General features: G+C 42.0%; 1 protein-coding gene across 1 annotated transcript; it reads right to left on the bottom strand.

Moving 5' to 3' along the window:
* Positions 1 to 24,139: 24,139 nt before the first annotated feature.
* LOC149148165 (uncharacterized) lies at positions 24,140 to 25,186 on the bottom strand. Its single transcript, XM_089442094.1, has one exon. It carries the CDS (start codon positions 25,184 to 25,186, stop codon positions 24,140 to 24,142), a length of 1,047 nt encoding a protein of 348 aa, XP_089298220.1.
* Between the last annotated feature and the right edge of the window lie 203 nt (positions 25,187 to 25,389).

Here is a 25,389-nt window from a genome sequence, read left to right as displayed (position 1 = left end):
TGCGAAGAGGAGGACTCAAAGCCCAATCAAAATCACCTTAAACAATAACTTCATAAAATAAACAAGCGAATAAAAGAAGGGCATGATATTCTTCATTGAGGTTATCATAAAACATGAATGTTTTCGATCAAGGAAGCCTACAACCTCCTTACATGAAAAAATCTCCCATATATAGACCCCTTTTGGGTTGAACTATAGCACATGAACACCTAGCCCAAATTTAAAACCTTTACTTGGCTCCTCATCAAATGAATAACCCTCACTTGGGATAGTCTGATCAAGAAAGGCTTCCAAGGCCCCTCATGGTGATACCTCTGCAAAAATGAACAAGTGATAATAGACCATATTTTCTTTTCTCGTCCCTTTGCCAACCGCCTCTGGAATAGACTTGAGCACGGATTCAAAAAATCATTTAGGGAGGAGGGTAGGATTTCCCAAATTCTCAAGCACTAGACCAAAGCCCTATTCATCAGTCCCATTTTGAATATCCTATGGTCTATTGGCCCAAGTATCCTTGCATGGGAAGTCTGAAAAAAATGCAACCAAAAAATATTTAATAACTCCTAGAAATATCCTAAAAGACATGGCAACCTTTCAAAAATAACCTTGAGTAATCCATCACCCTCACCAAATGGTCAGCTAATGAATTTCAAGCACCAAAGTCAGAAAAATAGATCCATGATTGGTTGAATCTCAAACCTCCAAAACTCCATGGAACTCCACCATTAAACAACTTGAAATCCTACCCATCCCATTTCTTGGAAACTAACTCCCATCCTTCACTTCAAGCTTAACTTTGATGGTGCCTCCAAAGGAAATCTAGGGGATGATGGCATTGGAGGAGTCATCAGAAATCAATCAAGTGAAATTCTCTGAATCTACATAGGTTAAATAGGTTATGAAAACAATAGTGTAACATATTTAGAGGCACTTATAGGACACATCAACGTAGCAAAGTGGCGTCATTTATTTCCTCTAATAGTTGAAGGGAATTCTTAAATCATAATTGAAATAGCCCAGTGAATACTCAATGGCATGCCAACATCTAAATGTGCAATCATCTAGTTCTTGGATCACCGTATTCAACAACTGGTTGACCTCATTTCCCATTAGGAGTCCAACTCATTAGTAGACTTCATAACCAATAGATGGGTTGAATACCGCTAACAATGTGAGGATTATCTCCTTCTTCTCCTACCATAAAATCCTAGTCCCCTCACTTCTAGCATCTTGCTGAGAAATATATCCACCCCCAAGATCTGGGTGTCTCGATCAAAAACACCAATTTCTTAACAACCAAATGATGGTGCCCTCCACCTGGTGTCCTTCAATCCTTTCTCATCTAATCATGCCAACAACACTCTTATTAACTTACAATTTCCACATTTACACACGATTGGATTCAATGTCTGCTCAATCATCCGTCACAACATATCTACTCCTCACATCATGTTCACAATCTGGAATTCCCCTCCTCCTTTTTCAACTTCCTTGCTCAACATCTAGCCTCTCCTACCTACTCTACTTCTGCAACCATTATGCCTCCCGCACATCCCACTAATCCCAATCTCTCTAGCATGAGCCACGAAAGAGGAAGAGTCTGTCATGCTAGTCATGGAAGGGGAATAGACCACCTGCCCACCTCCCCTGTTGTAGATGAAGAATGTACTTTGTATTAAAATGTCATTCTTAATCAAATCCTACACTAGGTCTTATAATTAGAAGTTGAGGAGGTACACCATGGGTGGAGTTCACTTGAGCACTCTTCAACCTTCTCGCCCATTCCATAACCAACTTCTCCATTCAAAAAGAAAACTTCCAATAGATTATGCAGGGCCAAATCCAAGTGCTTAAATTGCATGTATTCCTCAATGCACTCCCATAGTGCTCCCTACAAACTTGGTGTATTATCAATGGCTTCCCAATATTTATGAATGTCCCCGTTATTGTGGATGTTGAGGATAATGGTTGTTTCTTATAGCATTAATGTTTTGTTGCTTCATTACCACTAGACCCTTGATCATTGTAATATTATGTGTTTGTTTTCCCCTCACGTGGATGATATCCATGTCTTTCGACTCCATATATGAGGATAGGTTTTCCATTGACAAGTGTTATAGACATTTTTGTGCCTAACAGCATGGAGCATGAAATGTCAATAATCTGAGGGATCCAAAGTCCCTAAACATGTTGTTCTTACCCTTAGAGGAACAAGGTCAGCAAACCACAGCACTGAAAATCAGTTCTCCACCTGAAAACACTCAAAAACAGGCTATTTCTGGATCATGTCAGCTGCTCCCCTGAGCATCTGCGCTGAATGTCAACCGCTCCACTCTGTACCTGCGCTGAATGTCAAAACTAATGAAGGCTACCTGCGCTGGGCGAGATTGGCCAAGTGGCACAGTCATTCTGCAAGGTGTCAACTGCCTAGGAAGCTTCCAAACTGACACTAGGGTCAAGGAATTCGCCTTGTGATGAGTAAGAGGGTCTTGATCTCCAAGTGGAAGCAAGAATCTCCAAGTGGACTCAAGAACTAAAGATTAACTGAAGTAGGAGAGGACACTAGTCAGCTTCATGTCAGTCTCAAGCTGACTCATGCTTTCTCCAAAACTTCTATATATAGAGCTCTCTCATGAGGTCTATAGAGGCTGGAATTTTGTGCAAGTAAGGAAGTGCTGTTGGTTTGAGTATAGAGCTATTGGGTGATTTGCTTGAAGGAGGTGAAGAGGAGATTTCTTTCTGCTGGGAGGTGTTGCTGGATTGGGCCTATTATGGTTGTAACTCTCTCAGAACTTTGCTTCTTCTATTAATAAAGCATTTGAGGTTCTTCTATATGCATGTGTCTCTATGGTGAATTGATGCTTGTATATTTGATTTATGCTAATCCCTGAATCGATTATGGATGTATGCTTCTTGTAGTTTCCTTTTCTTGTGCTTTTACAGGATCTTTGTGTAGCTGGGCCGGTGAAAGAGCAAGGAGCTAGGAGCAAGCAGCAAGGAGTGAGGATTGGATCGACTATTAGCGCAAGATAACGGTTAGTAGATCATCCTTCTCTTCTCTCTCTCATCTCATAAAGAAGTAATCTTGAATAGCTTTGCATTCAGTTGTTGCTGAGGTACTATCACCCTTAGAGTGGGATAGGGTCATTCCGTATTGGATACTTTTCCCAACAACAAATTGGTGACTCCGATGGGGATCGTATCTTGTTGGTTGTTTGTGTTTTTTCTATTCATTTCATAAACAAAGGGAGTACCAAATCGAACTGCATTTGGATCTATCAAATACAAAGTAGAGGGCAGCTACTCTAGCTCAGTTTCTGGGCAAGTTTATGATTTGAAGAGCTGATCCACAAAGACTCTAATAAGCTCTTGGTGATAGCTTTTCATCCTCCTTTCCATCCCTTAGTGTGTCCTTGACTGATAGCTTCTGATTTGAGCAAAAACTATGAATTTTTGAGCAATCTGTGACCCGGAAACCAAGAGAGACGAAAGTCTCGTTCTTCAGTGCAGGCTGTACAAAGGCTGTCTGCATTTCAGCGCAGTTCCCGAAGGGGCTACCTGCGCTAAAGGTCAAACAGGCAGTGTTCCACCTGCGCTGGACCAGTCTTGCCTTGTGCTACTGGGGTTTCCTGCTGTTTCTTGCCCTGTTTTCACTCTTGTTTTTGCTGTTTGTTGCCAGTCAGTGTGCCTATCTGAAACCAACTTTCTTTGTCACTATTCCGCCTCAGTTGTATAAAGAAACTGTGTTTGTTCTTTTTGTATTTCTTGTGTCATTTACAGTTTCCCATAACGAAAGTGAACCAGTCTTGCTGTGGCCTCTTAGATCTAGACCTGTGATTAAGTGTCGTTTTGATCTTAAGAGTTAGTTTGTTTGTTGTTCATAGCTGATTGAGCTTGTCGCTTTCGTCATATGGTTTGAATTTATATATTTCTAGTGTCGAAACAAGTAAATCTTAAGGTGTCTTTTGATTTTGGACAAACTTGTTTGCTTTCGCTTGAAATTGAATTCAAAGTTATACAACAACTTTCTTTTTGTATTGCACAAACATTAAGGAAAAGAAAAGAAATACCTGCATTTTTGCATTTTGCATTAAGTTTGTATGTTGATTTAGGGAAAAAGTGCATTAACGAGTGCTCTTTGATCTGTGTGAAAAGATTTTTGTCTCTCTTTTCCCTCAGTAGTTAAGATTTTCATAAGTCGAAAAGATTGAAAAAGCTTGCTTCTCATCTTAGACTGCATTTAGGAATTTGTATCAAAAATCTCGTGGTGAACCTTGAAAGGCAAACTTTAAAAAGATCAACTTAAAATATATTGAATGAACCTAACAACGCTTTGAAACATAACGCAAACATCTAGAGGTCTAAGCTAGAGACGTGTTCCGACGTCGTTAAACATAGTGACTGTCGATCTCGACGAAGGTGGGTGATTCCTCCTGAGAGTCGGTGGCACTAATACGGACTTGTGCTCCCATGTACCGTCGCGTATATATTGGGAGACCCCTATAGGATCAAAGCCTTTATCCATAGGAAACCGTGTCGGCCGCCCTACTGATCGCAATGCAGTGAACACAACATTCACGAAGATCGACCACTCGTACCGTAAAACGTATTCTGTGGTTTTGCGAAAGGTTTGGCACACCCTCTGCCTAGATCTCCAGAGCAGTTTCTTTTGGCCTTTTTCAAACTCTATAACTGAAAAAGTCCAACCGAGCATTTGTCACTTCGGGCTCATTAATACATCGAAGGAGACTAGAGTCATCTTTAGCTTTTTCTCGACTCTTAAAAAGTGAAAAAGCCAGTTGTGTCTAAAAGCGTCTAATAAAATTCATTCAATTCGGAAACACAAATTTCCCCTTTTAATATTTTGGTTGATCGAGTAATCCGCAATCGTGGAAGAAAGTCAATTGAAATCCCGTCGTTCGCAGAGGCTTACGAGTCAACCGTCTTTGACCCCGGAATCGAAAACAGTACGGGCAAAGCGAACTCGTTTAACCGGTTCAAAATCTCCTTTGAAGGTTAGAACAAGTGTTCTGACTACATCTGAGGTTCCGGTTACTCCTAACATTTCTGGAAACCCTGCCTCTCTAGAAGAAGTTCAACAGCAACAGAAGGACAGTAATATTGATCCTAGTCTGGGGACAAATACTTGTGTAACTGAACTAGTTCCATCTGTAACCGGTCCAGAGAGTTTTGTTCCTCAAACAACTGTCGCGGTCGAAACAACCACTTCTTCGGCACCAGAAATATTTTACGGACCTGACGGTCTTCCTCTTCCACCAGGTTTGATTGCAATAGAGGAAATTGCAGAGGATCCGCAAGCAAGTACTCCAACTCATTTTGGAGTCGGGGTCACTCTATTTCCTTCATCAGAAGTTAATCCACCACAAGTGGAAGTTCCTGTAGAATCATTAGGCAATCTATTGGATAGAATTAAAATGTCTGAACAACCGTCATCATCTAGGACTATGTCAAATGACACAGCGACAGTAGAAGCTCCTGCCATCACTCCGACGATGTTTGCCGGCATACCAGCTGTCCCAACTAGTTCTCAGCAGCTAGAAGGAGTCCACCAAGGGACTATTTCGACAGTGTGGTCTGTTCCAGTTTGTTCATCCGGAGTAATGCCCAGTAACTCATATGTTGAGACTCAACAGATTGATCCTCATGGAGGTCAATCTGGGCCATCAATCCCTTTTAATTCCGGATTGCTACTGTATGGGGGGCAATATGCCCTTTCATTACCCCCTTCGGGAGGGTACCCATACGTGAGTTCGCAACAATGTTCAGGTTATGCTGGAATTGCATCATGTAGTTGGGTACCTATGCTACCTCAACAACCAAGGATTGTATATTCTATGCAACAGTGTGTACCTGTGACAAACATCCCAACCACACCAGCTATTGTAACTGTGTCGCAAGTTCAAGCGATACCTGTTACATGTCAACCTCAGATTTCTCAGGTTGTAATGCAACAGTCGCTTGACCATGGGTCACAACCACAATCGCCAACTGGCGGGTCGACACAAGTACAAACGGGTACAATTATCCCACACCTTGGTCCAATGGTTAGCATGGCGCAACAGAACATGGCGTCACAACCATGGCTTGTACAATACCAACAACCGCAGTTCCAGCAAGTATACCAAGGTTCTGAGCAGCAGATCTTTGCGAATAGTGGACAACCGTATATCCAAAACGGTCAAAACCAACCACTTTACAGTGGTCAAGTCCACCAATCGTATCAATCATACCAACATCAATTACATTATGCTGGTATGCAAATACCCACTGCTCAAGCGATTCCATCATACCCTGGTTACGCTTCGCCTAACCTGAATCAACAGTTACCATTCGTGGCGACTTTAGAGTTACCTGATTTACATCGGTTAACGAACGATCCGATTGCTTATGCCCCTTGGTGGCCAGCGATTCCTCATAAACTTCCATCTGACATTCCTAAATTCAATGGAAATCCAGGTGAAGACCCGTCGAATCACGTGATGACTTTTCATCTGTGGTGTTCGTCGAACACCCTTAACGACGATTCGATAAGACTTCGCCTTTTTCAGAGGACATTGACAGGTCCAGCGGCTAAATGGTATATTGAATTGCCAAGAGCCTCTTTCGACAACTTTAGTTCCCTAGCCACGACCTTCTTAACCCACTTTCAGTTACCGATAAGGTATGAAACGGGAACAGAAATATTAACCAACTTCAAACAGACAACTGCTACCCATATATCTGATCATATACATGAGTGGCGTCGTCTTCGTAGGATGGTGAAAACATATGTTCCCGATCAGCTATTAGCTGAATGATTTATAAAGTCGTTACTTCCAGCTATTACGGAAGATGTGGCCAAGGGGGGAGTCGTAATAGAGGAGCAAGTTATTGCTCGTGCACAGTATTTGGACTTGGTTTATACCCAGTCCGACACACTCTATGACAAAATACCTGACGCCCCTAGACCGGAATTTTCAATTCCTCCCCCTCCTAAATCAAATAGTGACTCTCATGCCGGTGATGGCGTGATTGGCACCACAAACACGAAATCGATAAAGGCTTCCGCAAAGAAAACCCGTAAGAATTCTGATCAAAATGCAAAAGGAGAAATTCTTGCTTCGGAAGTAAATGCCATATCAGAAGATAAAGGCAAAGAAACCAATCAACCAAGAAGCAAGAAGAAAAAACAAAACAAAGGGAAGAAGAAAAAACAAGGTGAATCATCGCCTAAGGAGAATTCTTCAAACCCTCCTGGGAAAGGGAAACAAGTTTATCCATGTCAGATATGTGATGATGAGGATCATTACACAAGGAATTGCCCATTCAAAGCTGAGTTAAAGAGGTTCTTTAAAAGTTCCCAAACATCAGCTGTGTTAACTGATCCATTTCCTAACCCAGGTCAAAATCTGGTTGATAGTGGAAGTGCTTCCCCGTCACAAGTACTTATGTTGTCGGTCTCGAAACAACAGAATGATGCTTTGATTTCGACAAGGAACAAAGATTATGGGAATCCTCAGGTGTCGAACGGAAAAGGTAAAGATCAACCAAGTAGTTCGACAACAACTTCGACAGAAGTTGTACCACCCATCATCCCTGAATTAACAATAAAACCGCCAAAGGGTGTAGTACATAAGTCGACATTTAATCCTCGCGCCAGAGCGGCGCAGCATTATAACATAGTGGAAGATTTGGCCCAATCGCCATCCGCTATGTCGACTCTTGAGGTGCTACAAAATTGTCCAACCCAAAGGCAGGCGTTGTTATCAGCAATTGGTGGGATATATCCTAAGGATTCAAATCTTGTATCCTTTGATCACAAGGGATATGATCCTCAGTTACCGGCTCAACTAGCTTTCTTTATTCAAGTGAAAGCCCTCAACAAAACTGTTCACAGAATGATTATTGATGAGGGGGCATCGACATGTATTATGTCGATGAGCTGCTGGAAAACTTTAGGATCTCCAACCTTGTCTCGATCATCGATGACATTAAAGGCTTTCGACGGAAGGACTTATACCCCCTATGGTATCCTTAATAACTTGAGAGTTGAACTCGGAGAAAAAACAGTAGAAATTGATGTTGAAGTCATTGATGGAAATCTTGATTATAACATCCTACTGGGAAGACCATGGATTTATGCCATGGCAGCTGTCGTGTCGACTTATTTTAGGAAGATCGCATTCCCATTTGAAGGAGGGATTACGATCGTCGACCAACAGAATTTCCTCCCAAATGGTTCACAAGTTACGGGAAGCATTCCCATGATCCATGAAAGTAACCATTCAATTCAAGATATCGGAGTAGGATTATTGAAAGACCCCATTTTTATGGGAACTTTCGCGCTACCACCTCCTGTTTATTCAGGAAATGTACCATTTGTAGCAACCTGCAACATGATATCTTCCACGAAGGTCAACATGGATCATGCAATGGTATTGTCCCCAAGCCCTTTGGAAATATTGTAGCAATCAATGTTTCAGGCATGGGAGGCGAGCCCAAATCAACGCTCGTCAAGCGTTTGGGTAGATAGGTCTAGAGAATATGGAACCCCACTAGATCCTTGGTCGAAAGTACATGGGACTGACGAAGGAATCTTACAATCAATGATGATTGAGGGGGCGCCATGGAATGATCACCACCATCGTTCCCTTCTTCCGGAATATGAAGAAGATACTCAAAGTGACCTTTATCACCCTTCAGTATTTGAATTCCTAACAAATACTGTAAATACGGTGGATTCCGAGCGAAACCTATCCAATATTGAAGAGACTATAGCCATAAATATCTCGACCAAAACAGATGTTGTAGAGAATATTTATGTCGGTAAAGGTTGTTCCCCTTCAGAACTGGAAATATATAACTCTCTTTTTCGCGAATTTAGAGATGTCTTTGCTTGGTCATATGATGAAATGCCAGGCATCGACTCGAGTATAGTTGAACATGAAATTAAAATGTATCCCGATGTCAAACCAGTAAGACAACGGCTTCGGCAGGTGCACCCGAAGAAAGCCGCTGCCATTAAGGCAGAAGTTGAAAAACTTCTCCATGCTGGATTCATCTACCCGGTTCCTCTAACCGATTGGGTATCGAATATAGTCCCTGTTATGAAGAAACAAGGGACGATTAGAGTGTGTGTCGATTATAGGGATGTAAACCATGCTTGTCCGAAGGAAAACTACCCTACACCCTTCATCGACCAGATAATTGATGAATGCACTGGATGTGAAATCTTTTCGTTTATGGATGGATTCTCCGGGTATAATCAAATAAATATCCGCCCACAGGACTAGTCAAAGACTGCATTTATTTGTCCGTGGGGCACATTCGCTTATCGAAAATTACCCTTTGGTTTAAAGAACGCAGGGGCGACGTTTCAGAGGGCGATGAATTATGCCTTCCATGACATCAAGAACATTGTTCAACCTTATCTCGACGATCTTCTGGCTCATTCGCGAAAACGGACTGATCATCCGCAGCATTTAAGAGTGATATTTCTACGTTGCTGACACTACAAGATAAGACTCAACCCACACAAATGTGTGTTTTGCGTCGGTTCTGGTCATTTACTTGGCTTTGTAGTCTCCAAAGATGGGATTCGTCTTGACCCCTGTAAGGTTTAGGCAATCATTAATTTGCCTCCACCTTCAAATTTGCTTCAGATTCAGAAACTCCAAGGGAAAGCAAACTTTCTGAGGAGGTTCATTCCAAATTACGCAGAACTTGCTAAAGGTTATACTCATCTTTTGAAAAAGGATGTACCTTTTGTCTGGGACCAGGTGGCGCAAGCTTCCTTTGATGCTCTGAAAGATTGTCTAGTAAAAGCATCATTAATGTACGCCCCAGACTATCAAAGAGATTTTAACCTGTATCTGGCTGTAGCGGATACGACCATTGCAATGGTATTAGTTCAAGAAGTCGATGGAATTGAACATCCTATCTATTATTTAAGTAAAAACTTAAACAATACAGAAAGTAAATATTCTTATGTTGAAAAACTAGCGCTTGCGGCTGTTCAAGCGATTCAAAGGTTTCGACATTATGTCCTCTTTCGGAAAACTACCATCTTGTCAGATTGCAACCCCATGAATTATATACTGTTGCGACAGTTGCTAGGGGGCAAATATTCAAAATGGATAGCGATCCTTCAAGAGTTTGATATGGAATTTGTAAAATCCAAATCAAAGAAAGCTCTAGTTTTCGCAGAATTATTATGTGATTTCCCATCAGCGTCCAACGATGAAACATCGGAAGAGTCAATCGTGGACGAAAGTTTGTTTCTCATATCCGCAAGCGATGAGTGGTATGGAGATATTATAGTTTATCTCCAAACCCAAAAATTTATGTCTAATACCTCTCACTCAGAACAGAAACGTATACGATACCAAGCAAAAGACTACATGATCGTCAGTGATACACTTTACCGTCGTGGTGTCGATAAAGTTATGAGGAGGTGCCTTACCCATGAGGAGGCCGAAAAAGCCCTGAATGATTGTCATTCAGGCGCGTGTGGGGGGCATCAGTCTGGATATGCAACAGCACAAAGAATCTTACGAGCAGGATACTTCTGGCCAACCATGTTCAAAGATTGCATAACAACAGTCAGAAGTTGCCATGCTTGTCAAATCTTTGATAGCAAAACCAGACGACCACCCGCACCCTTGCAGCCTATAGTTGCTGTTGGGCCGTTCGCCAAGTGGGGCATCGATTTCATGCAATGTAACCCCACCTCGACCGGGGGGCATGGGTATATAATAGTCGCTGTTGACTATTTTACCAAATGGGCCGAGGCGATGCCTACATTGGATAAAACTGGTGAAACAACTGCCCTTTTCTTTTTCAATCATGTAGTCGCCAGGTTCGGCGTACCACAGGCTATAGTTACAAATCATGGATCACATTTTCGCAATCACATGATGGTCGAATTAGCTGCCAAGCTAGGGCGATCTCACGACAGCTCTACCCCATATTATCCGCAAGCCAACGGACAAGTTGAGGAAATCAACAAGGTCCTGAAGCGTATGTTGCAAAGGATGATCGGGGTTCATAAATGAAGATGGCACCTAATCCTGTACTCAGCTTTGTGGGCTTACCGGACCTTGGTAAAGAACACAACCGGGTTCACACCTTTTCAACTAGTGTATGGCCTGGAAGCAGTCTTGCCAATCCAGTGTGAAATTTCGTCGCTTAAACTCGCGATCGACCTCCTCCCCGGAACTTCAGAGGAAGAGGCTCGTTTCTTGGAATTAATCCAGTTGGATGAAACCCATCGTGATGCCGCTTTGGCTAACGAGGCCCATAAGAAACGAGTCAAGGTTCAGTTCGACACAAATGTCAAACCCTGTGTCTTCTCAGAAGGTGATTTGTTCTTGCTTTATGATCAAGAATCCGATAAATTGGGAGCAGGTAAATTCAAGTTCTTATGGATGGGCCCCTATATTGTTAAAAGGGTGTTAGCAAAAGGAGCCTACGAGTTAATGGATTACGATGGAATTCCACTGGCGCAGCCCCGCAATGGGTTGTACCTCAAGCGTTACTATGCTTAAATAGTAACCTGCATGCTTTTGTTGTATTTTGTTTTCGCTAAAGTATTTGTTCTGGTCGAGTGATCCACCTTTTTCATTTATGGCAGATGTCGAACCTTATGGAGACATGTGTTGGATACGCCGACGGAGCGAGTCGTAGTTCGCGGAACCTGTCTTCCGCGGCCTGGGCCATTTTTGATCCAAGCGGCGAGTTAGTAAGTTTCAAAGGTGTATGTATTGGGCAATCAACGAATAACATCGTTGAGTATAGCACGTTGATAGAACTACTCTCTGATGCCATCACACGTGGCATACGCCGACTAATTGTCAGGCTAGACTCACAGCTCGTGATACTACAACTCAATGGTATATACTCTGTTCGCAATCCAGCTATTTATCGCATGTTCCTAAGGGTTAAGATCTTGGAAAGGCGATTTGATTCAATTCAATATCAACATATTTCAAGAAATTTAAACACGTTAACCGACTCATTAGCAAACTATGTGTTAGATAGACACTTGCAACATTTATAAAAAGGACACATCATCAAAGATTATACATATGGATCACGTAAATCAACCAGAATAAAATCCGAAAATCAAAATATATAGGCTGTTTATACAAGTTCATACATAATGTTCTGTAACCAAGACAAAATTGGTCATGTGACCTAAAAACTCAAAAAGATGCTAGGGGGCACCCTAGCCTAGTGGTGCTCATGATAGTACGTCACGGCCTGTGCAATCATGCGCAAGAGACGAGTCCATCGTCTAGGCATGCCAATGGTATGACGCTGCATCTGTAAAGGTAACTCGTCGATCTGTACATCCGAAAGGCCACGAGTAAGGCTCTCAACCTGCTCCTGCACAGCTGTAAGGGTCTCGGTGTCATCAAGATCGCGGATAACAACTCTCCTAGCAGGCTCCCCTGCTGGGGCAGTAGCTGGCAATCTCGGACGAACTGCTGGATGAACATGACCAATATCTGCATGCACCCAAGAGTACAATTAAAAGTCTTGATAGAATAAAGCACAACAACGTTATGAATAAGAACAATAAACAGTAATGTGGTCAAAGAGTTTACCAATGGCACCCCACTGCTTGCCATCCGGTAGAACCAAATCCGGATCACCTCGGAAATCCATACCCACATATGGATACTCAGAAAACGCCATCTCCTGGCGCTCGAACCACCTAAAGAAGGCCTCAGTAAAAGTAATCTGAGGTTGACCTGCATGCCTAGACATGTGGTCAACCCACCTCTACATGCGTGGCTCGGTCGGAGAAGGCAAGTCAAGTATGATGTACTGAGGCTGCATCAGTGGGATTTTCTCCAAGGCAAAGGCAGTCAGAATAGAACCAAATCCAAAGTTCTTCAACTTCCCGTCCTTTACCTTGGTCAATTGACTTTTCATCTGAACAAGTACTGCATCACACCAGTTGAATACTTTCGGTTGGAGACACTCCAGGGCGTGCTGCATATAGGACCTGTTGGCAACATGTAAAGCTGCGCTGCCGGCCATCCTACCAATAGTGAACAGAATGGACCTCAGAGCCCGATCCGTAATCTCACGGATAACAATCTTGCCGTCTCTGCTCGGCTGAGAACCTTCCTTGCAATACTGGCGGACATAATCTCTGGTGGAATCAGTCCCCCGGGCCGTACCTGATAAGGAAACGAAGGCACCTCGTCTTGACAACCCAGTTAAGAAGTACATGTCCTCTATGGTCAAGGGGATGGTCTTCCCCCTAATCTGGAATACTTGGTTAACAGGATCCCAAGCATCAAGCATATACTGTAGTAAAGAAATCTGTGGTCTCATACTAGAGATACGGAAGAACTTCAGCAGGCCACAGTTCCGCAGCGCGTTCACCGTGACCGGGTCATGGAGGGCAATCATGTCCTCCTCTTCATGTTCTCGTTCTCGCCATGTAAGGGACATTTTGTTCAAGTTTCCCTGCAAAGCAAACGAGAGAAAGAATGAATTCCTGTTTTGGTGAAAAACTGGCGAAAAAATCATCAAAAATGACATGGAAACTCAGTGCTTTTGAGCCCAGCGTAGGCAGAAGGTCCTCTACCTACGCTGAGGGTCAGACTGCCTTAAGGCAGATTGACCTTCAGCGCAGGTTTCAAATGGGGAACCTGCGCTAAACCTAGGGCGCCCTGGCAAAACCCCAGGGGCTCAGAAAGACCGGAAAACAGACAAAAAATAGGGAAATGAAACCGTGAAAAGAAAGAGCTAGGGTTTAGCTCCTACCTGGTCCAGACGGCGCCGAAAATCGTCCGCAGAATCTCCCGGAATCAGCTGGTGAAAATCAAGGGGAAAGAGGCACCTCCAGAGCTCCAACAAACCAAATGCAAATGAAATGGTAAATGAGAGGTAAAACCACCTTTTAATGGCTTTTTACATAGTACAAAGTGAAATATTAGGGTTATAATCTCATTTTCATGCAAATATTATTCATTTCTAACAAAGTTTGTTGCAGCAATTGAAAATGCAGTACTATATTTGAAAACAGAAAAGCTAGTAATGGTAAAAAATCAAAATTTGACCATATAATCGAGCAGTTTTAGCATAAAGTTCATGCTCGTTAAAAAATAAACGCAAGATCCGAGCAGTTTTACCGCGGAATTTATGCTCGTTAAAAAATAGAAAAGCGTGAGCAAGGGTTCCACCAGAGTTCAAGCTCGTTAAAAAATGAACCTATCCCGGTAAATAACCATTGTGATCGTAAATTTATTAGCCATAAAAAGCCTTGGTCGTGTTTGCACTTGCCACCTCCATTTCATTTTGGCCGATCGTTCACCCCCATATGATTGTTTACCCCTTTTGAGGAACAACTGCGAAGAGTGATCTCACTTAGCCATCCTTGTGACACTGCCGTGATTGGAAAATTCCAACTTGTACCTGGAATCTGCTGCTATCCCTGTTTATCACTCGTTCCTCAAAAAGCGAGTCTTCTTTGAGCTCTTTTCAATTGACTCGTAAAATATGAAAAGTTTTCCGAGTTTTTGCCTTCCAGCTCGTTAAAAGGACCGGAAGAGCTATCCCTCTTCTAGATTTTAATCTTTTTGGACTAGAGGGATTATTTCACAAAAAGGTCGAGCGCTTGTTTTATTCGGCTCGTTAAAGTTATCGAAAATTCATCCCTTTTGTATTGTTTTATACTTTTTCGGACTTAAGGGATTAGATGACTAAAAAGGAATTTTGGAGTTAACTTTCTATACCTTTTCAGACTCTCTAAAAATGAAAAGGACCGAGTTGTCTTTGTCGCTAGACTCGTTAAAATGATTGAATAGCGACAAACTTGTCTTTAGACGAGAACGAGTTTCCCTATCGCTAGGCTCGTTAAAACATAGCGATGGGCTTGCCCGAAGGGAAGGTTATAGAACAAGCATATGTTATCCTCCTCAAGCTTGACAAAAATAAAGAGGTACTGGTCAGAAATGACTGGGGAAAAATTGGGAGAACCTCAAAGCTTTAATGGTAGCAAGTCGCTCTTGAACATGACACTTTGTCCTCCGTACCAAATTGGGTTGGGTTGTTTCATTCACCGGTCTCATCACCATGGTCTTCGCCAAACCATCCGTATTTGGGGTAATGCTACCGATCCATCACATCAGTGTCGTTATATGTTCAAGAGATGTGTTTAGAAAGAGTCAACCGTGTCCCATCCACTGCCATACATTATCCTTCATCCACCCATGATCGCCACCCTGAATCATATCTCACAGATTGTTTTCACCTCCACTAAAATCATTAGCTCCGTTCCGTGTCACTGATGGGGGATTCATTAAGGCCCTCCTTTGACGGATCACTTCTTGTTGACTTCAGCTCATTATCCAAGAAGTTGATCTAGGAAGACACCCCCCAGTACTTTGAAGCTTGCATGCCTCAATGGCAAGTTTCTCACTTCCGGCGGCAGGTATACATCAATGACCTTCGACCAGAAGATTTTGCGTGGTGTTCGACGCCAAGTCCTTTATTCACACCACGTGAATTGTACTGCAGTACCTTGAGGGTCATTGTCATTATTGGTGATTCCTCTCGCGCTTGTTAACGGTTTACATTATTGGCCGGTAATCAAGCGATGTCTTTCCATGTTCGACTTCAGCGTAATTCTCACATGGATCGACTTGTACTTAGAGTGAAGATCGAACGAGATTGAAGACCCCAGATCTAGTTTCATCCATCCGGGCTGCGATATATATTCAGGAAATATAAAGACATTTGATATGTACATTATTGCAGCAGATGATCATCCTACTCAAAGGATGATAATTTCAGCAGAGAATTATCAGTCTATCATCAGACGGTCGTCTGTTATATGTACCAAAATGAATTTATAAAGCTGAGCATGGGAATGCCCGCCTCAGCTAGATCATGAAAGCAGAATGAAAAAATAATGTATTTTATTGTATTTTATTGCAGGGCACCTCTCAGCGATTGAATGAACTTCGGATCCTCCTGATAAAGCATTTCACCCGATAAACGACCTCATACTTTAGGGGGCAACTGTTATAGACATTTTTGTGCCTAACAGCATGGAGCATGAAATGTCAATAATCTGATGGATCCAAAGTCCCTAAACATGTTGTTCTTACCCTTAGAGGAACAAGGTCAGCAAACCACAGCACTGAAAATCAGTTCTCCACCTGAAAACACTCAAAAACAGGCTATTTCTGGATCATGTCAGCTGCTCCACTGAGCATCTGCGTTGAATGTCAACTGCTCCACTCTGTACCTGCGCTGAATGTCAAAACTAATGAAGGCTACCTGCGCTGGGCGAGATTGGCCAAGTGGCACAGTCATTCTGCAAGGTGTCAACTGCCCAGGAAGCTTCCAAACTGACACTAGGGTCAAGGAATTCGCCTTGTGATGAGTAAGAGGGTCTTGATCTCCAAGTGGAAGCAAGAATCTCCAAGTGGAATCAAGAACTAAAGATTAACTGAAGTAGGAGAGGACACTAGTCAGCTTCATGTCAGTCTCAAGCTGACTCATGCTTTCTCCAAAACTTCTATATATAGAGCTCTCTCATGAGGTCTATAGAGGCTGGAATTTTGTGCAAGTAAGGAAGTGTTGAGGTGAAGAGGAGATTTATTTCTGCTGGGAGGTGTTGCTGGATTGGGCCTATTATGGTTGCAACTCTCTCAGAACTTTGCTTCTTCTATTAATAAAGCATTTGAGGTTCTTCTATATGCATGTGTCTCTATGGTGAATTGATGCTTGTATATTTGATTTATGCTAATCCCTGAATCGATTATGGATGTATGCTTCTTGTAGTTTCCTTTTCTTGTGCTTTTACAGGATCTTTGTGTAGCTGGGCCGGTGAAAGAGCAAGGAGCTAGGAGCAAGCAGCAAGGAGTGGGGATTGGACCGACTATTAGCGCAAGATAATGGTTAGTAGATCATCCTTCTCTTCTCTCTCTCATCTCATAAAGAAGTAATCTTGAATATCTTTGCATTCAGTTGTTGCTGAGGTACTATCACCCTTAGAGTGGGATAGGGTCATTCCGTATTGGATACTTTTCCCAACAACAACAAGTAACTCTTTTGGCCTTCTATGTATTTTCTGGATACCAACTTCGTAAGCTTCACAATCTATAACATTTCCATTAGGATATTTTAGCATAACTACAAGTGTATATAGGTGTGGATTTTCTCCAGATCAAAATTGCGACCTTTCAATATTTCCATGCAGTAGCCCACAACCTTTTTCGCCACTGTCTATTGTTGTGTTTCAACTAGTAGTTTGACTAGACAACTTCCAATGATCTCAATATTCAAATAGAAACCATCACTCCACCATATAAATTTGAACAACCAATATATTTTCTTTGCAAGATCCAGGTTGGTAGCAATGTTCAATTATCTCATATTCTACAAGAGGCTTGCTGTCATGGCCATACCGCAAAAAATACCCTTTTTATCCAAGTGTGGAACACTAAATCAATTTCTTTGAAGTAAAAAATGCACAATGACCTATCCATTATGCAAGAAGAAGGATCGGAAGTCACTTCTCTATAATGAAACTGAAACCATCGCAAACCATAAATGTGACTTGACGGGTAGGAATGATACCTGAGGAGCGGGGATTGCATTCTCTTGTAGCTAGGAATGTGACAATAAATTTTTGAAGCATTTATTTATCCCCAAGAGCCTTGAAACATTTTTCTCTCGCCCTTTTAGTGATCTTAGTCACAACATGTGTTGGTGCAATGTATTGTCAAGGATGTTCCATGTGGATGAAGTCTTAGTTCCCCTTGATTTGATGTGAATCCATATGGCCTCTTGGATGTCCAACATATTTGAGTGATGCTACTTATGCCATATGTGTTAGTCTCGTTACCCAATATCATGATGCATGTACAACAATCAACATTTCCCTTTGAACATACATTGTGTTGGATCCTTTTAACACCACACAAATCTAGAACTTCACACTTTTGCAAAAGGCAACACTTCTTTTATATTTATTTAGTCATATATTTGTAATATGCCACTATTATACCGAATGGTCATCTGGGCTTTGAGCGCCCTTTAAGGTTTATGTTCAAATATGAATCCTAAAAGTGTTGTCTGCCCAAAAAGAAAAGTGTTACCCCCTCTCTCATAACGACCTTTAACCATGAGTCATCAACACCCTTTACCATTTGTGTTCTATGTATTACTTTGGAGTGCTTGCTATTTTTAAGGTGGCCACTAGGATTTTAAATCAAACAATTCTTTCTATGCAACATTTGGATGCATTGTGATGGCCTTCACATATTGGATCAATAGAACCAAAACTTAAAGAATGAACCATTTTAATTTAAACACCCACCAAGACTCGTATTAAAGAATATTCCTTATCTTATGAATTCAATATTTATAATTAAATAATATTTCCTCAAAAGTGGTGTATTTTCACCTTATTGTTTAATTTTATCCCTTTCATTGAAAATGTCACCAAGGAAGCTCTATTTGAAACCCTGCAAACAACAAAACAATAGAATAAATAATTATTTTATTCACCAAGTTCATAAGTAGGCTAATAAGACAATCCACTTGAGGTGTATACAATAAATAATGAAAATAACCAAAGTAAGGTGTTGTGAATCATATTAGGTTGAACAAAAGATACCTAAATTGAGAAACAACATCAAGGTTCTGGTACTTTAATGGGATGATTATTTGCATGCAATTATGATATCATGTAACTCCCAAGGTGACACCGCAATTATGTAGAAAGTGATTTGAAGTATTGAATAATTAATCAGGCCAATGTAGGGTTACAACAATGCAAGGGAAAGATAACATTATTACAATCCCTAATGCACATGCTGACATGGGGAACCAATCATGAACCTAGGGGAATATAATATGAAATGATTATTACCATGATGCCATATGACGTCGATGAGAATTCACCCTTAGAGGTATATGAAATTGGTTAAAACATGAAGGGAACCTTTATTTTGACAATTTAGGGTTTCTCCCAAACCCTAATATGGCGAACATATTGAAATCCAAATTGAAGCCTTGTCCATCCACACATAGTGCCTCTAATCATTGCAATGCATATTTTATAAAGATAAGTTTCGAAGTCATAAGAGACTCTTAATACATCATTGGAGCAACAAAAATTAAAAAACCTAATGCAATCATAAGGTAAACATCATGATGTGTGGATGCAAGACGTAATGCTTGAGTGGGAAAATAAACATGTCTTAATAGGAAGGTTTGTGGGGGAGTAACCAGTTGAAAACATGATCAAAACCCTAATGGATTGGGGTGAGAAGAGGGGGGCCCAAATTTTTTGGATATGACTAAAATTTTTGGGTGTTATAGCAGCTACAACAATCGGTGAACCATTGCTAGAATGCAACATCTTTGGCTACATCCTTACAATAAATCAAGTCTTGTGAATGGTGTAAGGAAGTATCGCATCAGGTACTATGGGTACTCCTAGGGTTGCTTGAAGTTTTGTAGGTATGCCATTCCCCTATGTCTTAGCGAGGTCTCATTAGTCATTAAACACCACATTAGAAGTTTACACATGGAATTAGTTAATGATGATGCAAAAAACAAACCATAGGGATTATTGTATTTAGAATTTTAAGTTAGGTTTATGGTGTTTCTCTGCCGCGAGTATGTTTGGATAGTATCTTAATATAGTCACTCTAATAAATCATAAATGTTTCTCTACTGGTAGCGATCCTGGTCAGTACCCCGACAGATTCGTTGCATCACCTCTCTGCATAGGTTGCCTTTCTTTTTTTTTTAGACAAAGATCGGTTGCTATTGTATTAAACTGAAAAAAAAGAAGGCAGATTGCCATACATAAGATGCTTCCTGAACATTCGGAATCCAAGGAATTACAAAAAGTTTACTTTCCTTGATTCTAAATTTTTTTTTACTGCCCCTAAGACTGCTTGTACTGCTGTAGATTCTTACAAACCGTGAACCCCAAAATTTACATCTACAACCCATGACTAATCTATATCTATACGACTTATCTTCCTTGAAGTAGATCCTTCTGGGTCCATGTCTGGCTCATTTGGATTTGCACTAGAAGAGGATGAAGCATCTTTGAATTTTTTATCCATCATATACTTGAGGATGGATATCTTCTCTTCAGCATGGGCGCATCTGTTACTCAAATCACTAAATTGTTCATGCAGGGAGTGAACTCTATGCAGGAAGAGATTCATCTCAGCCTTGTATTTCTCGTGGAGAATTCTGCATTGGTCTTCAAGCCTTGTTTCCAAACTGCGAACCTGATCCTCCAGAGCTTGTTGTTGTGCACGCACCTTGTCGAATTCAGCTTGTAAGTCCCTGCAATGAAAACAATGTTCTGGGCGCTCCATTGGGTCTGAAAAAAGGTTGTAGGCGCTGATCGGATTCTTCTCACAGTGCCTCTGAGCTTCCTTACTGCTGGTGTAGGCCTCCTTTCGTGCAGTGGCAGCACCGCTCTGGTAAAAGCAGCAGCCACTTGAGGATAGAACCTCAAACTTGAAAATATTATCGCAGATTGCTTGGAAAGGAGCGGTGGCAATTCCGCTCTTGAAACTGTGAATGTGAAATTTTCCTGTGGGGAAATAAGTCTGGACACCAGGAGCATATAAAGCCATTTTCAGAGTGCTATGATGGGGGGAAGAACTGCGCTTCCCAATGATCCACCACACCTTCCAACGCATATCCTGACCAATATCTAGGATCTGATGTTTAGGACGATTTCCGTCTGCATGATGTCTGATTCCCATGCTGCGAATTGATTTCCTTATCTGGTTTCTGTTGCGAGTCCTTTCTGCCTTATCTACACTATCCCCTGCACTGTGGATTTGCCTGCAGTACTGGATTCTTTTGACTACGATTCTCCTAGCTTTGACTGGCTGTGGATTCCTCATGGTAACGGTTGGAGGGATGTGACATTATTACAGCTGAGGATGCCTTTGGAGCAATCACAGGCCTTGTTGGCGTTCTTGTCAGCATCTTTATTTAATCCACGTAGTATATGATAATATCGGACCTCCTCCAGCAGGTCGTGAAGGATTTGGTTCCAACAGTTGATTTGCTGCAAAAGGGTGTTCGGCGTGCTCCGCTTTTGCACCATGAGCTTGATGATAATTGCTGAATCCCCGAAGATAATCACTTTCTTAATTCCTATCTTGAGCAGTTGGGTGAGCCCTTGGAACAGAGCCAGTCCCTCAGCCCTGTTATTGGATAGCTCACCCAACCCCCATTCAAACTGAAGAATAGTCTCACCATTGGCATTGCATATAAGACCCCCTGCACCTGCTAGGCCGGGATTTGATTTTGAGGCGCCGTCAAAGAACATATAGAACCTATTGCAATTGCTCAGCCAGAGTGCAAATTCCTCTTCCTTGAGCCTCAATTTCCAAACGCTGCTTGCCTCCTTCAATCGTGGATTTCCTTGCCTTGGTGCCTGGATGTTGTTGTTGTTTCCTTGTACACAGTTAATCAAATTTCTCTCTTCAACATTGTAATTGGTGGTCTCGATCTTTTCATGAGTGTGAGCTATAATTGTTTCCACCGCTAAATTCTTCGCTTTTTGACACATAACTCTAGTATTGCATCCTTTGTCTTGAAAAACCTTCCTGTTTCTTGCTAGCCAGATGCGCCAAACAAGGGTTAAGGGTATAGCATGCCACATCCTTTGCGTTAGTTTGCTCCTTTTTCCTTTCCAAGGACAATTTTTCCTCCAGTTGTAGACAGATTCTGCAATGGTTGCCTTTGGTTCCCATGTGACTTCCCCGATTGAGGCCATCTGTCTCCAGCAATCATCAGCTACTTGGCAGTCTATGAACAGGTGTTGCATTGTTTCTTCAGCTTGACAGCAGTTTGGGCACCTGGACGGACCCAGAATGCCCCTTTTATTTAAGTTTTCTGCTGTTAGAATCTTCCCTTTCAGGAGAAGCCAAAAAACGAATTTGACTTTAGGGGGGGCTTCAGCTCTCCAAACCAGTTTCCATTGATTCCATATGGCCTGTGGGAAGGCGCTGTTGCAAAGATGTTGATACCTTGCCTTGGCTGTGTATTGAGTTTCCGTGGGGTCCTAGCGGTAGCCATCTTGCTTTCCTCTTTGGACCGGAGCTTTACTTTGCAGAAGGTTCTTGAAAGCTACAACGCTTGTTTCTAACTCTCTAGGGTAATCCAGGAGTTTCCAACCAGCCCAAGTTTGAGAATGGTTTCCCCATTGCGTTATTTGAGCTAAGCACCATATACCTCTGTCATTAAGCCACCTAATGGCAGGGGTTGCTTCTATGATGGATCCCATAGGTTGCTGTCCTAATATTCAATCAGTGGAAAAATTAATGCTGCTCCCCCCTCCTGGGACCTTTGATATGTTTTGGGACATAAATGGAATGACTTTCTTGTAGAGCTTCTAGATTTTTGTGCTGTCTCTATTGGGGATGTTGGTGTCCAAGAGTTGATGCCTTGTGCTATTCAGATACTTGGCCTCTAGGACCATTTTCCACCAAGCTGAGGCCCCTGAGATCAGTCTCCAAATTATTTTAGCTCCTAGAGGTAGGTTCAGCAGTTTTGGAGATGTTATTCCAATCCCTCCTCTCTCATGAGGCTGAATGACATTCTTCCAGCTAACCAAATTGAACTTTTTTCTTTCCATTTTCCCTCCTTGCCAGAGAAAGTGTCTAAGGGATTTTTCCATTTTTTGGTGGAAAGCCATTGGAGCTTGGTACAGAGAAAAACGATAGATGGGCAGAGAGGACAGACCAGATTTTAGAAGAACAAGGCGACCTGCTGGATTCAGCCAGATAGATCCCCATTGTTGGATCTTTCTCTTTATTTTGTCAAGGATTTCATTCCATGTATCAGCTTTCATAGGTCCCATACTTACCGGCATCCCAAGGTAAGTGAAGTGGCTCCAATTTAGCTTGTATGAGACTCCTAGAGTGTTTGCAATGTTGTGGATGGTTTGAGCAGTTGCGTTCCATCCATAAATGCAACTCTTTACCTGATTAACTTTCCCTCCTGAATAATCCATGAATTGATCTAGAATCTTTTTGAAGCACCTTGCTATGGTTATGGACGCTCCTCCCATCAAGAGGGTATCATCTGCAAATTGGGAGTGATTGATGTTCTTTGTACCTTGCTCAAACTGGATGCCAGTGATTAGGCCAATTCTTCGGTTGTAATCCAAGGCTTTGCTAAGAGACTCAGCCATAAGAATAAATAAGTAGGGGGACAAGGGACAACCTTGTCTTAGGCCACGAGAGGATTGAAAGGCAACACAAGGGCGACCATTGATTAGAGGGGAGATCCAAGGATTCGAAATGCAGGCTTTGATCATGCTAATGAAGGAGGAATTGAATCCCATTTTATGAAGCACTGCAAACAGGAAGGAGTGTCTAACCCTATCAAAGGCATTGGCAAGATCTAGCTTTAGGACAAATCCTTTCTCCTTTCGGCTAATGCTTGAATGAATGGCCTCTTGCACAAGAAGGATGGAATCAGAGATGTGTCTATTGGGCAGAAAGCCTCCTTGATTTTCTGAGATCAAAGAGGAGAGAAGGGGCTTGAGTCTTGCTGACAGGATTTTGGTGATTATTTTGTATGCTGAATTGCATAAGGATATGGGTCGAAACCTTGAGAAGGTGGAGGGTCTGCTTTCTTTAGGGATTAAAGCTAGATGGGTGGAGTTGGTGTATCCCGCCAGTTTTCCTTTCCGATGTGCCTAGCGTATCATCTTTAGGAGGTCTTTTTTGATCAGCTGCCAGTACTCTCTGTAAAAACTAATTGGAAACCCATTTGGTCCTGGGGCTTTGTCTGGGTGAAGACTCCAGATTGCTTTTTGAACTTCTTCCTCTTCTATATCTTGAGTGAGCTTGCTGTTCGTTTCTTGAGTGACTTCAGCAGTCATGTATTGAAGTATACTTGAGTAGTCCTCCTCACTTTTGTCCTCTGTAAGGAGAGTTTTGAAATGATTGGTGGCTGCTTCTTTTATGGAGTCCTGGGTGTCGTAGTTGTTTCCTTCACTATCTCTGATTGTGCTCACAGTGTTCCTGGTCTTTCTAATTGTTGCCTGCTTATGGAAATAAGAAGTATTTTTGTCTCCCTCGCGCAGCCATAATTGTCTTGACTTTAGTCTTCATTTGGTCTCTTCGTCCCTTATTGTTTGTCTCAGCTGGGAGTACAGTCTTATCTCATTTTCTTTGGCTTGTTGGGAGAGACCAACAATTTCGATATGTTGCTGCACTTCCTCAAGATTTTTCTTGATATCCTTTTTAATCAACTCAGGCTCCTGGTAATTATTCTTTGCCCAGGCTTTCAGAGCCTGTCTAGTTTGCTTTAATTTTGATTCCCAGAAGTATATCGGGGAGCCTTCCACATGCTGGGTCCAAGCCTGTCCCACCACGTCTCGAGCTGCAGGAGATCGATTCCATAAGGAGCAATATTTGAAAGGAAGGGGTCCAAGCTGGCAATGACTGTGCAAGGTGAGCGTTATTGGATAATGATCCGAGGCGGAAATGTTGAAGATGTTTGATTGGCCGGTGGAGAAGGAGGACAGGAATGCGATATTGATGAGGAACCGGTCAAGCCTCTCCATGATGTTGCCTACTCCTAGTCGCCTATTGCTCCAGGTGTACCTGCGATTCTTGGGTTTTATATCAACCAAGTCTTTCTCCTGCATAATGTGCTCAAGTCTGTTTCTGAATGGATCTGGGCTGAAGACGCCCCGTCTCTTCTCATTTGCATGCAAAACCAGATTTAGATCCCCTGCGAGAATGAGATTGTTGTCTTGGTCTTCTTCTATAGTTGTTTCCAAAGTGGTCCAGCACACTTCTTTTTCCCTGTATTGATTTGGAGAATAGATATTGTATATTTTTACAGTTGTTCCATTTTCCTTGCTTTCAAGTTTGACACTGATCCAGTTCTGGTGTATTTTGGCAAAGTTGCAGCTCCATTTACTGTTGTCCCACATTGTTAGGATGCCACCCGAAGCTCCTCTTGCTTCACTGGCACAACCGTTGTATTGCTTTTGCTGATTGATAATGTTGCTGGATTCGGATTGATCTTGCTTTGTCTCCTGAATGAGGATGATTTCAGGCTTTTCACTTTTGATTAATTCCTTAAGGGCTGCTATCTTGGAGTGGTGCCCTAATCCCCTGCTGTTCCAGGATAGCATTTTCATCATGGTTTACCGGAAGCATGGAGAGGTGCTCGCCTCTCTTTGCCTTTGTAATTGTTTTCTTTATTCGAATGTCCAACAATGAAGGATTCTATAGGAGTCTGAGATCCCATGGCAATATCTTTCTGCGCACTTTCTTCTCTGTGTTGTTTAGCTGATTTTCTACCTGGGCCGTGTTTTTTGGGAATATCACTGGGTGCTCCATGGTC

This window comes from Pinus tabuliformis, chromosome 9, assembly GCF_031772625.1.
Source record: "Pinus tabuliformis cultivar Carrire ecotype Pingquan chromosome 9, CPIR1, whole genome shotgun sequence".
Taxonomy (NCBI): Eukaryota; Viridiplantae; Streptophyta; class Pinopsida; order Pinales; family Pinaceae; genus Pinus; species Pinus tabuliformis.
Note: the sequence above shows the minus strand (reverse complement) of the source record. Positions and strands in the feature narration are given on the sequence as shown.

Coding starts and splice junctions, on each gene's coding strand:
- LOC149148165 (XM_089442094.1), bottom strand. CDS start 25,186: ATGATGAAAATGCTATCCTGGAACAGCAGGGGATTAGGGCACCACTCC.